Consider the following 14,622-nt stretch of genomic DNA (forward strand, 5'->3'; position numbering starts at 1 on the left):
GTATGAAAAAATACAGAGCCACATTAAGCGGAGGGAAAACAAGGAGGAACATTATGAAGAACTGCACTCAAGCAAGTTAAGAAATAGAAGGGAGAAAGAATGACAATCAGCCACTCAAACCATTATCAACAGTGGTAGGTAACCTTAATCACCTATAAGGGTTCCCCCCACCCCATTTTTTAATTATGGATTTTCCAAATATTCTTCAGTAATTAGATATTACTCTCATAACCAAAAAGAATAAGTAAGAAAAACAACCAGCATTTCATAAAACATTCTACACAGCCTCGGTTTCAGTCATTTCTTATTATTCCCCACAATCCGAGGCTGATAAAGTTGCTAACAAGCTTAAAATGATGAAGCCTAAGAAGAGAAGGTACAGAGACAGGCAGGCCTGACATGGTCGGGAAAAGGCACAGAACTCTTCTCACAGCTTCCACAGAGTAAAGCTGCCTGCAGAAAAGTATTTTCAAAGAGTCAAGAAATTTACCAATCTTTACATATTAAAAAAAATTAGTGCTAATAAGTAAAAATTAAAATCAGGCAGTCAAAATTAAACACAAATCTAAATGCAATTACACAACATGATATTGCTCCTCACATGTACTAAGTATCTTTTCATTCTCTATTTGCACATTAAAACCATACCATTAAAAACACACGAGCATAAAACAAGTACATGACAAATAGGATGCCAAATCATTAGACTTGAGTATGGTGAATATAAATAAAGAGTATTTTGTTCTGATTAATTTTCTAATACTCTACAGAGAAATATTACATACATAGTTTTACATCTCTTATTACTTAAAATTTGAAAGTCAATAGAATTAACACACCTTACATGAGTAAATTAACCAAAGTAGCACCAATTAGGACAATGAAAGAAGAACCTGCCTGTAAACAACCCCTAGATGGGGGGCGGGAGAGGACCCTTACTGCTTACCAGGGTTGTGATGAGCTGCAGACTCTCCGTTCTGAAACGCGTCTCCTGCCACATTCATTCTACCAGGATTGAAAGGTCCTACTGCAGTCTTGGTCTGTGAAGTTAAAGACGGGGTGTATGTTTGCATATTAACACCAAAATTACTTGACTGCAGTCCATTAGAGACATCTCCCAAGCTGGCATTCTGCAGGGATGTTACATGTGTGATCATCAGGTTCATGTCTCTCCCGTCAGTGTGTTCTAACTGGCCATCACTCACAGAGCCGACGCCTGTTTCTAAGGTCGTAACGTTAGCGATCTGAATCTCAGAGTCTGGTTCTGTGGTGATACCACTATTACCCATTCCTGCATTTACCTTACTTCTTGAAAAACTGGAAGGGGAGAAATCCACATCATTGGTTCTGTTTTTAGACTCGGATGGTCTCCGTTCAATAAAACTGGAGGAATTTTTCTCTTGCCCTTGATTTGTTTCCATATCCTCCTCATCGTCAATGACGATCGTCTCACTTACACTCCCCTTCTGAGAAGCCAATTCTTTTGAGGAAGGAAGAATTTTGGAATCATTTCCTGGCAGATCTTCATTTTTCGATGATGTAAATGTTATGGTTCTTTGATCAGCCACCACTGGTGCACAAGGAGGAGGTGGTTGTACTGGTTCAATAAACACAACATCATCATCGTCTTCTACTGATGAGCTCTGAAATTTATTAGATCTATTCACTAAAGGATTAGGTGGCCCACTAAACGAATTTCCTACATCCGTGAGACTAGCTGCCATGGCCGTCCTCCCCAATAGAACAGGAGTCTGATCAGTCACTTCCAATCCTCCTGCTGAACCTGTGTCCATGCCAAAGACCCTGTTAAGGAGATGGAAAGAAGACACACATTACAAATGTCAGTATATGGCTTTTGATGTGACTCAAATTCAAAGAATTTTTTGAAGGTTCTTTTACTTTCTTTCTTACTCTAAGTGACAACGATTCTTATCGATGATCCAGGAAAAATTTGATATCCACTCTGTGATGTTCCCTCATTCACTAATCATTTCATATAGTTTAACATGTGAACTTGTGATATAAAAATACAGGTAATTATATAATTTTCAATAAGAATATTCAGTATGTTTGCAACCTCCTCTTCTCTACCACTGCCCACCCTATAAATTTTAACACTGAAAACATAGATAAATCACCCCACACACATGTGAACAAAAAAATAACTAAAATCTGATCATGACAATCTCCTCTTGATATTTATTCCACTTATTCACTGTACTGAATTACAATGACATGATTTAATCTCCAACTTTCCTTACCTTATTTTTTATTTTTTTTTAAATCCACTGTTCTCACATTCCCTGGCTCCATGTAGCTGCGTGATTAAATCCTTCTGAGAATCTGAAATCTTTGTCAATCGCATCCACAAAGCGTAAATGCCCACTGCCCTGCCCTTCGTGTCCATCTATTGGGCTGCGTAACAGTCCTGACGACATCAGATACTAAGCCCTGGAACCTATAATTGTTACTTCACATGGAAAGGGGGTCTGTGCAGAGATGATGACAAGAAAGGACTTCAAAATGAGCTTGGCTGACTGAGTGGGCCCTGCACACACCTCTTGTACCCCATCAAGAGGTGGAGGAGACGACAGGCACTGAGACCAGAGGCGGCTGCGGAGAGGCAACGAGACAGCCCAGCATGTCGCAGCACCAAAACCTACAGGAGGTGAGGAGCGAGCCCTCCCCAGAGCCTCCCCAGCAAGCTCAGCTCTGGTGACACCTTGACTTGAGCCACCAATTTCTGACTTGTGACTTTCAGTTTTAAACTGCCAAGTTTGTGGTAATTTGTTACAGTAGTCCTAGGAAAATATTATCCACCCCTTGGTTACATCTTCAAAATAACCCTGATATAGCTGTAATATCTGCCCCATGTTCATGACTTAGAAATTGTGGCTTAGAGACGCTAACTAACCAAGTCACACAGCTAGAATGCGTCCCCAGGTCTTCACCACAACAGTCCAAACTCCTCATGACTCTGCCACAGTCGACTCATATTTCTGAGCAACTACTACACAGGCAGAGCTGTGCCGAAGCCAAAGAGACAGCAGAAAGTTAACAATAAAACAGTCAGAAAGGAAAAAAAATAAGTTACTGAGCAGATAAACAATGAGGTGATGGGCACAGATGGTAGCAGACCCAGTCCTGAACATGGATCACCTTCATCTTAGAGGCTAAACTGGAAAAAACAAGGAGGGAAAATGCAGGGTGAGTACAGACTACAGGTCAATTTGCAGAAAGACAGACAGGACCGTGAAGTGGTTTGTACCCTACACCCTCAGAGGAGACAAGACTGCAGCTGTGCAGGTATGGAAACCTGGTCTAAGGGCCCAGTGCCAACTCTGAACTGCCTGGTAACCCTCCTTCTCTCATAAGGCCACTGAGCCCAGCCTGAAAACACAGAAGCTTACAAACACGGCTTCATCTATACGGCCATTCGCTTACACTGCGACAAAAGCCTCTGGACGGAAGACGACCACCCTAATATAAATAATTATCATGCTGACAGATGGCTGACAAGCATGGAGAAACTATTCACTGTGTGTGTTGGTGCATTTTCTGAATTTGTGAGCATGATTTCTCACTTAAGTTAAATTTTAAATTTTAGAAAAAACAATGGGTAACAGGGTAAAGAAAAAAGACTTCTGTGAGCAGGTGACACTTCACTGACACCTGGAATGATGAGCAAGAGCTAACTGGGAAACTGGAGTGAGGGCAGCTCCCACAGAAGCCCAACGGGAACAAGGCTGACACTTCCAGCACCAGGGTGAAGGCCAAACATGGCTTGAACAAGGTCCATGGAAGGGAACAGGATGAGAGGAGATACAAAAACAAGCAAAGAACTCACCAAAGTCAGCAAGTCAGGTTAATAGTTGCATTCAACAAAGATTTGTGGAGCACCCAGTATCTGCAAGACACGGTCTGAGGTGTTGAGAAAAATCAATAAACCAAACAGGTCAACACCCCTGCCATCACAAATCATGAACCTGGGAGTCACCTGATGGTCTAGTGGTTAGGACCCCAGGCTTTCACTGCCAAGGCCTGGATTCAAGCAACCACCAGAAACTATTCTAAAATTCCACAAGCCAGGAAAAAAAAAAAAAAACCTGTGAATCACTATGTTATACACTTGAAACTTTTAGAATATCATAAATCAATACTTCAATTAAGAAAAAGCAGTAGCTCAGATATATAAATCAAAAGTGCCCAAGGTTCCAAGACAAAGTCAGGACTCCACACACTCTGCACAAAGCTTGGCTCCAAGGCTTCCCTGGTGACCTAGTGGCTAGGATCCACCGGCTAATGCAGGGGACACAGGTTTGGTCCCTGGTCCAGGAAGATCCCACGTTCAGTGGAGATTATGAGCCCATGCTCCGCAACTACTGAGCCAGCACCATAGAGCCCATGAGCCACAACGACTAAAGCCTACACACCACAGAGAAAGCCCACATAGCATGAAGACCCAGCAGAGCCAAAAATAAATAAATCTTTTATTTTTTAAAAAAAGCTTGATCCTACAACTCTCTTCATTCTTCTTGTTTAAGCTGTTTGTTTTAGGATGGAAGACATGCTAATATTGGAAAATGAGAAACGACACATTTATATCTGCTTTAAGGAAAATGGATGATTTCATTTCAAATCAAAATTTAAGGGGTGACTATTTTGCCTTACTCAAAGGCCTAAAAATTATCATTCTATGCTCTAAGACACTTTAATTGTTATTATTATTATTATTCTTAGCTGTACCATGCAGCATTCAGGATCTTAGTTCCCCAACCAGTGATTGAACCCAGGCCCTTGGCAGTGAGAGTGCAGAATCCTAACCACTGGACCACCAGGGAATTTCCCGAAGACACTTTAAATATACTTTCAAATACTAAAATATATACTATATTAACCTAATGAGGAAGACTTGTTTATAGTAAAACAACAGCATGTGCTGGGAGAAATCTTCATACAAGGCCTTCACTTAACTTCAAGTAAACATAAAAACTTTTTAACCTCACTACAGAAAGTTTTAAATGCTGAAATAAGTTGAATAACATTTGATTCAAAATTTTAATAACTGATTCAATTAGGTTCCTTAAAATACAAGTACATTCATCCAGTAATAGTTAACATCTACTTAATACTTATTATGAGCCAAATATTCATGACAATTAAACATTTAAGCAACCCAATGAAAAGTTAAATCATTATCTCCCTTATATAGATGTTTTTAAAAATGCAATCCTCTAAAGTAAACTGCCTAGGACTTCCCTGGTGGTCAAGTGGTTAAGAGATACCATTGAAGGAGGCATGGGTTTGACCCCTGGTCAGGGAACTAAGATCCCACATACCACAGACAAAAAAAAAAAACTAAAAGTAAGCTGCCAAGACCATGGTGAGAAAATGAGGGGATCTGAACATTTATAACTACTATATAATATGTTATTAAGTATTAAGCAAAAAATAATAGAGCACAACTCTTATTAATTTAAAAAAAAAAAAAAGAGCACACCATTCAATAAAAAAGTAACCAAATCAGTATGTGAAATATACAAGTATCAAAAGGAAGAAATATCAAGCCCAAAGTACAAGGGTAAGATGAGATGTAACATAAATGGAACTGACTTGTAGTTAATATCCATCTGTCTGAAAGAAGGAAGGATCTTCATCAACATAACAATTTTCAGAAGAATGTGGTGTAAATCCACTGAGCTTAGGGAATGCAAAAGCTTTTAAAGCATGAGTTTTTTGCATCTTTTCTATATTTCAGCATACCTAAAACAAGATGACAATTTCTGGGGCTTAAGACAGAACTGAATCCCCAGTGCCCTCTGGTGGCCGTGAGGTATCCCCTCATGTCTCCTCCCAGTGTAACTGTGGGGAGAGGAGAAGACTTCTCTTACTGCACAGTTCTCATCTCCTCATTTCTCCTGACAGTGTAACTGTGGAGAGAGACTTCTCTTAACACACAGTTCTCATCTTCTCATTTCTACTGACAGTGTAACTGTGGAGAGAGAGAGACTTCTCTTAATGCACAGTTCTCGTCTTCTCATTTCTCCTCACAGTGTACTGTGGAGAGACAGACTTCTCTTACTGCACAATTCTCTGCAGTAATCCACACTTCAAAACAGAGTAATTACTCAGCCATAACAGTTCTTTCCAAATCCTAGACTATAAATAAATGTGGTCACTTCTATATGCCACAGAGAATATGCTTCAACTACCACTCACTGAGTCCTATAAAGAAAAGACAATCTGAGTCAAGTTGGTCACTTCTATCTTATCCAAATAAAATCTATTCCCTTCAGCCACTTTTCTATACTAAATCAATTCTAATTAGCTATTTAACACCAAGTAAATAACTTCACCTTTCTGGACTTCAATTTTCCCTAAAATAAATAGCATTTATTTTATGGTTTTTCTTAGAATTTAAAAAGATAACTGAATGTGAAAATCAATTAACACATTGTTAACTCCTAACAATTACCAGGCAGTTTTGTTGGTACATCAAGATTTCCGTAAGTTTCTAGTTCATTTTTAGGCTTCCTTGTGATACTGCTTCACTGTAATGGACCACATGCTTGTGTCCTCCTTTAAATTCATGAGATGGTATAAGGAGGCAAGGCCTCTCCGAGGCGATTAAGTCAGGAAGGTGGGGCCCTCATGAGTGAGATGAGTGACTGTTTTATAAAAGACACCAGAAAGCTCCCTCTCCCACCACATGAGGACACAGCAGGAAGAGGAAAGCCTGTGTGAACAGGAAGCAAGCCCTCACCAGCACGTGGTCTGCAGAAGCCCCAACCATGGACTTTCCGGCCTCCAGAACTCTGAGACATGAAGGTCTATTGTCTCTGGTACTTCTGTTATACCAGCCCAAGTGGACTGAGACAATCGTCATAAACTATAAATGCTTTCACAGCTTTACTTGTTCTCTGATTCCATGAGAATCACTTAACCCCAATACTTGATGTTCTCATGAAAAAATGAAAAGGTAGTTAAAAAAGAAAATGTTTGGGACTTCCCTGATGGTCCAGTTGGTTAAGACTCTGTGCTTCCAATTCAGGGGGCATCAGTTCTATCCCTGGTCAGGGAACTAAGATCCCACATGCCATGTGGCATGGCCAATAAATAAATAAAATGTTGACATTCATAACAATAAAGGATTAGCAGTCGCTAAGAAAAGCTGGTGAACTTTCAATGAAAATCACAAAGAAAGCATTTCAAAATGATTCAAGAAAAATCTTCATTCATCATTTTCTCACTGATGAGCCCGAGCTTTCCAGGTACCAAAGGAGGTACAAAGAAAGCTAAGGCAAATTCTTCTCTACAGTAAAGGCTATTATTCAACATGTGTTTATGGCACCTATAATAGTTCTGAGGCAGTATGACAAACTAAATGTTTTTTAAAATAAAAATCCCTGGGAATTCCCTGGTGGTCCGGTGGTTAGGACTTTACACCTAACCACTGCCACTATCTAACCCTATGCTTCCAATGCAGGGGGCATGAGTTTAATCTCTGGTTAGGGAACTGAGATCCTGCAGGCCCTGTGGTGCAACCCCCCAAAAAAGTAAACAAACAACTGGAGAGGGTGTGGACAAAAGGGAACCCTCCTACACTGTTGGTGGGAATATAGATTGGTGATGCCACTATAGAGATCAATATAGAGGTTCCTTAAAAAAAAAAAACTATAAATAGAGCTATCATATGATCCAACAATCCTACTTCTGAGCACATATTTGGAAAAGATGAAAACTCAAACTAGGAAAGATATATATGCACCTCAATGCTCATAGTAGCACTATTCACAAGAGCCAAGACTTGGAAACAATCTAAGTGTCCACTGACAGGGAAATGGATACAGATGTGGTGGATATATACTCAGTAAAATATTACATGGTCAGAAGAAAGAATTCACAGCAACATAGATGGACCTAGAGATTATCATACTAAATGAGGGAAGTCAGATAAAGACAAATGTCATATGACATCACTTATAGAATCTAAAAAATGATACAAATTTAGACTCATAGACACAAGATAAACTTATGATTACCAAAAGGGAAAGGGGGGTGGGGGTGGATAAGTTAGGAGTTTGGGATTAACAAATACACAGTATTGCGATTTCTCTGGCAGTCCAGTGGTTTAAGACTTCACCTTCCAATGCAGTAGGTTCAATCCCTGGTTAGGAATCTAAGACGCTAAGATCCCACATTGTCTCCTGGACAAAAAACCAAAATATTAAAACAGAAACAATACTGTAACAAATCTAGTAAAGACTTTAAAAATGGTCCACAGGGGGGAAAAAAAAGTCGTTAAAAAAAAAACCACATAGATACACACTGCTATATATAAAATAAACAAGGACCCACTGTACGGCACAGGGAACTACAGTCAGTATCTTACAATAACTTATAATAGAAAAGAATACGAATAAGAATGTATATATATAAAACTAAAATCACTTCACTATATACCTGAAACTAACACAACATTGTAAATCAATTATACTTCAATTAAAAAAAAATTAACCAAACAAAAGTCCTGGAGATGAAAAATTTACTAGAAGTAGTCACTAGAGGAGATTAATAGCAGATCTAAGCAAGCAGAAAAAGAATCAGTAAAAATGAAAGGCAGAATATTAAAATTATCCAGTCTGAAGAGCAAGAAAACAAGAATGAAGAAAAATGAATAGAGCCTAAAAATCTGTGAAATACCACTATGTGCACCAATATATGTAACAAAAAGAGACAGAAAAGAACAAAAAACATATTTGAAGAATGGCTATAAACTACCCAAATATGATGAATATAATGAGGATAAACACATACACCCAAAAAGCTCAATTCCAAGATGGCCATACCAAGACAGTAATAATCAAATTGTGGACCCAATAGTAAAAGAGAATTTTGAAAGTGAGAGAGAAGTGACTCATCCTATGCAATGGGTCCTCATTACCAGATTTCTCATCCAAAATCATGGATGTGAAAAGCTATGGCATAACATTTAAAATGGTGAGGAAAAAAATCTGTCAACCAAAAATTCTATATCCAACAAAACATTCCTCCAACCAACATGAGAAGTTAAGACATTCCCCAGAAAAACAAAGGCGAATTTATTACCTGCAGACCTACCCAATATGAAATGCTAAAGGGAATCCTTCAAGCAAAAATATAAACAAACTACAGAGTAAGTTGAAGCTGTAAGAAATACAAAACACAAATGAATACATATATATAAAAACAAAAAAGCAACAGGAAGCCAGTATTAATGTACCTTTGGTTTACAACTACTTTTTCCCCTATGATTTAAAAGGCAAAAGCATAAGACAATAATTATCAATATGTTAATGAACACACACATATAAAGATGTTACTGGCAACAAACCTAATGTAAAGGGAAGGAAAGAGATGTGTAACAGGCAGAGCACTCACAGATTGTTCAGTGAACAATGAAGAGTATCATTCCTAGTTAAGTTGTTGTAATACTAAGATTCTTATTTTAATCCTCAAAGTAACCATTATAAAAACAATTATAAACTATACAGGGAAGAAAGGAATCAAAATGGTACGCTAGAAAAAATTAAACACAAGAGAAGGTGATAATAAAAGAAACGGGGGCCGGGGAGGGGGGTGGTGTGGATTTAAGACAGAAAACAAATGACAAAATGGTGGAGGTAAACTTCTCCTTACTCCTTACTACCAATTACTTTAAATGTAAATAGACTAAATTACTGAAAGAGCTTAACAGACTGGATAAAAAGACACACATGATCCATCTATATTCTATCTAGAAGATACTCATCTTAGATAAAAAGAATACAAGGAGGTTGAAAGTAGGATAGACAAGATACCACATGCATATAATACCCAAAACAGAAATGCAGTGGATGTGTGGATATTGGACAAAATAAACTTTTAAGTCAAAGAAGTTTACAAGAGGGCTCCCCCAGTGGCCCAATGGTAAAAAATCCATCTGTAAATACAGGGGACACAGGTTCAATTCCTGACCCAAGAAGATCCTACATGACACAAAGCAACTAAGCACTTGAGCTACAACTACTGAGCCTAGCTCTAAGAGCCTGGAAACTGCAACTACTGAGGCCCGCACACCTGAAGCCTGTGCTTCGTAACAAGAGAAGGCCCAAGTACTACATCTAGAGAGTAACCCACGCAGCAACAAAGAGCCAGCACAGCCAAAAATAAATAAATAATTTTTAAAGCCCTAATTAAAAAGAGAAACATGGGAAATGAGAAAATACTCATGAAACAAAAGAAAACAAAAACACAATATATTGAAACTTAAGGGATGCAGTGAAAAGTTTTACTCAGCAGAAAACTTACTGCTATTAACACCTACATTAAAAATCTCAAACCAATAAACTTTACACCTTAAGAAATCAGAAAAAGAGCTAAATAAACTAAAACTAGCAGAAAGAATGCAGTAATAAAGATCAGTGCACAGATACACAAAACAAAGAACAGAAAAATAAAGGAAGGTCTTCCCAGGTGGCGCTAGTGGTAAAGAATCTGCCTGCCAATGCAGGAGACATAAGAGACATGTGTTCGACAGCTGGGTCCGATAGATGCCCTGAAGGAGGGCATGGCAACCAACACCAATATTCTTGCCTAGAGAATCCCATGAACAGAGCCTGTACAGTCCATATGGTCACAAAGAGTTGGACACGACTGAAGCAACTTCACACACACACACAATCCAGTACAAAATAAAAAGGGGGGGAAAATGAATGAAAAAAAAAAATTTTTTTTTATAAAAATAGAGGAAATAAAAAATAACAAATATGTGGCTCCTTGAAAAAATTAACAAACCTTTAGCTAGAATGACAAGGGAAAAACTCTCTAAAGTTATTAAAATCAGAAACAAAGGGAATTCTCTGGTGGTCTGGTGGTTAGGACTTGGCACTTTCACTGCCAGGGCCCACGTTCGATCCCTGGTCCAAGAACTAAGATCGCACAAACCAAGCAGTGCAACCAAAAGAGAAAGAAATTGACATGTGACTAGCAGAACAAATATAAAAAAAATTTTTTAAATCAGAAATAAGGTATCACTACTGACTTTATAGAAATGAATGAATATAATTTTTCACAATTATATGCCAAAAAACTGGACAACCCAAAATAAAAAAAATTTTTTAAAGGGTAAATTTTTAACACAAACTACAAAAACTGACTCAAGAAGAAACACAAAATCTGAATTATAACATGCAAAAAAGACTAATTAAGTAATAAAAAATCTCCCAAAAAAGAAATCAGGACTAATCAGGTTCACAGGTGAAGTCTACCAGACATTTAAAGAATTAACACTGTTCTTTCTCAAATTCTTCCCAATGATGTTCAACATAATCAGTCATTAGGGATATGCCAATCAAACCAGGAAAGACATCACATCCATTGGGATGGCTACTATCAAAATAAAGAAAAAATAACATTATTAGTGAAGGGAAATTGGTTAGCTGATTGAAGAAAGGGTGATTGCTTGTGCACTGCTATTGGGAACGTAAAAAGGTGTCACCACTATAGACAACAGAATGGAGGTTATTCAAAAAATTGAAAAATGGAATTACCATAAAATTCAGCAGTATACTGAATTTTACTATATCCAAATACTATATCCAAATATTTTCTCTATAGTTAATCATTGTTGTATGGTACCATATGTATCTATTAATATTAAGGGATTTAGTCAGCTTTTCATTGACTTTAAACTTATTTGAAGAAAAAAAAATTCTTTTATGTTATTCAAGTGTTCCCATTCAGAAATATGTAAATCTGTCCATTCTGGTTTTCTTGCATGTCTTACTGTATTATTTTACAATTTCCTTCATAAAATTCTTGCACATGTTATAGTTGTTCCCATTACTTGCAATAGTGAAATGGATTTTTCCCATTACATCATAAAATGTTTACATAGCAAAGAAAAACTATAAATAAGGTGCAAAAATATGAAAAAGATACATGCTATATAATGTGTATATACTTGTAATTGAAATAACAAGAACTGACATCCATACTTTAGAAAGAAGACAAATTAAACTGATAAAACTTTAACTATTTATTTGATAACATTCAGTGTTGGCAAGAACATGGAAAAACTAGTAGAAAGAGCAGTGAGTTTTGTGGTCCAGTGGAAAGCAAACTGGCAGTGTCTATAAAAACATGTAATATGCACATGTGCGTGCTCAGTTGCTAAGTTATGTCCAATGCTTTGGGCAACTATCGCCAATCAGGCTCAACTGTCCTGGGATTTTCCAGGCAAGAATACTGGAGTGGGTTGCTATTTCCTCCTCCAGGAGATCTTGCCAATCCAGGGATAGAACCCCTGTCTACTCTGTCTCCTGCATTAGCAGGCGGGTTCTTTACCACTGAGTCACATGCTGACTGGTTTCCAGAATCTCTCCATGAACCCAAAGAAACTACTTCACATATATTTCATGCAGCATTGTAAATAACAAAGAAACCCAAATAGACGAAATGTCCACCAACAGAATATCTGAACTGCTAAGTGCATGTCATGAAGTGCCACACAGCATTTTAAAAAGAAATCCTTACATACTAACTCAGAAAAATGTCTAAGACATACTACTAAGTGAAAAAACCAAGATGTAGGAAGATGTACATAGTTGTTTATTGTTGTTCACTCACTAAGTCATGTCTGTGTCTGACTCTCTGAGGCACCATGGACAGTACCTGCGGCACACTGGGCTCCTCTGTCCTCCAATATCTCCAAACTTTGCTCAGATTCATGTCCATTGAGTTGGTGATGCTATCTAACCACCTCTTCCTCTGCTGCTCCCTCCTCTTGCCCTCAATCTTTCCCAGCATCCGGGTCTTTCCCCATGAGTCGGCTCTATGCATCAGGTGGCCAAAATATGGCATATAGCATACATGTTTTCAACATGCACATATAAGTTTAATTTATTATTACAGGTACATGTTAATATACGCCCAGGAAGGATTTAGAGTAATACACACTAAACTGGTAATACTACTAATCTCTGGGCAAGTGAGGAAAGGAGTCAGGAGATCAATGATAGATGAACACAGATTATGACTTCATGTTGCATACCATCTAGCCACAAAATCTCTTCTAAGAAAATCTCTTTTAATATCTTTATCAGATACGGGACAATGCTACTCTGGTTTTAGAAGCTGATAGCAATCATTTTATTAACATACTAAAAACCCATTCAAGGGCTATGCCAGCATCTAAAAAATAATCGCTCTTGATCTTGTAAATAAATGAATAAATCAATTAATTGATTCAAGTTACATCTAGAGTGTAGAATTTCCAAGTTAAGGAATAATCTCTTCTTTTCCATAGGGTCAAACTTTAACTGCTAGATAATTTCAAATAATTTTAACTTTCTCTGGGGATCTCATCCACTCCCCTGATTTTAAATAAAACCTCAATGCCCAGACTGATTAACTCATCTCAGTTGAGATGTCTCAAAGCCCCAAACCGCCTACTCCTACATCCAAGTCATCTTGAACTCCCTTTCACCATTATCTACCCCTCCTCCAATCTTGACCGTCTGGGGGAAGTTAATATATCTAGCTTCCCAGGTGGCTCAGTGGAAAAGAACCCGCCTGTCAAGCAGGAGACTTGGGTTCAGTCCCTAGGCTGGGAAGATCTCCTGGAGAAGGTCATGGCAACCCATTCTAGTATCTTGCCTGGAGAATCCCTATCCATGGACAGAGGAACCTGGCAGGTACAGTCTATGCAGGTGGCAGAGAGTCAGACAGGACTGAGGATGGAGCACACATGGTTGGCTGTGTACTTGCCCTGGACCTGACACTCTAAGGCTCCTCCTGACCTCACCCTGCTGACATCAGGCTCCTCACGCTTCTACTGAACTAGTGCTACTACCATCACACAGAACTGAGACTTGTGGACTAGCCTAACATACTGGTCAGTACAATGCAAACATTAATCTGCTGAAGACCTTGGCAACATAAGGAAAGGGATTATCAAAAATGTCAACTGCTTATTTATGTATTTATTTGGCTGCATTGGGTCTTAGTTGCAGCATGTGGGATCTAGTTCCCCAACCAGGGATCAAGCTGAGCCCCTGCACTGGGAGCTTGGAGTTAGCCACTGGACCACAAAAGAAGTTCCCAAAATGTCAATTGTTGATAATAGTATATATGCAAAATGACTAGTATGCTGAGAATGAAAAAAATCATAATGTTATTTTAAAAATACAAACTTTGAGGGACTTTATAAACTTTTTTCTGTCTGAAACCTCTAGCTTATGTCACAATCTTACTTCAAATACTTAACTTAAAAACCTCAACATCTGCTTCATTGACTATGCCAAAGTTTTGACTGTGTGGATCACAAGTGTGGAAAAGTTCTTAAAGAGATGGGAATACCAGACCACCCTACCTGTCTCCCATGAAAACCTGTATGCAGGTCAAGAAGCAACAATTAGAACCAGACGTGAAACAATTGACTGGTTCCAAATTGGGAAAGAAGTATGACAAGGCTGTATTCTGTCACCTTGTTTATTTAACTTACATGCAGAGTACATCATGTTAAATGCTAGGCTGGATGAATCACATGCTGGAATCAAGACTGCTGGGAGAAATATCAACAACCTCAGATATTCAGATGAT

General features: G+C 38.2%; 1 protein-coding gene across 10 annotated transcripts in view; it reads right to left on the minus strand.

Annotated features, from left to right (window-relative positions):
* Positions 1–14,622, minus strand: part of ZMYM2 (zinc finger MYM-type containing 2) — a 61,633-nt gene that overhangs the window by 41,713 nt on the left and 5,298 nt on the right. For 7 of the 10 annotated variants that reach the window (XM_061133360.1, XM_061133361.1, XM_061133363.1 and 4 more), the window contains one exon: positions 947–1,803. In XM_061133360.1, the coding sequence (XP_060989343.1) occupies positions 947–1,803 (857 nt within the window). Of the gene's footprint in view, positions 1–946; positions 1,804–3,847; positions 3,867–14,622 lie in introns of those variants that run through there. The other 3 variants (XM_061133367.1, XM_061133368.1, XM_061133364.1) reach the window with 2 other exon arrangements.

The sequence above is a fragment of the Dama dama genome, chromosome 30, assembly GCF_033118175.1.
Source record: "Dama dama isolate Ldn47 chromosome 30, ASM3311817v1, whole genome shotgun sequence".
In the NCBI taxonomy this organism is placed as follows: Eukaryota; Metazoa; Chordata; class Mammalia; order Artiodactyla; family Cervidae; genus Dama; species Dama dama.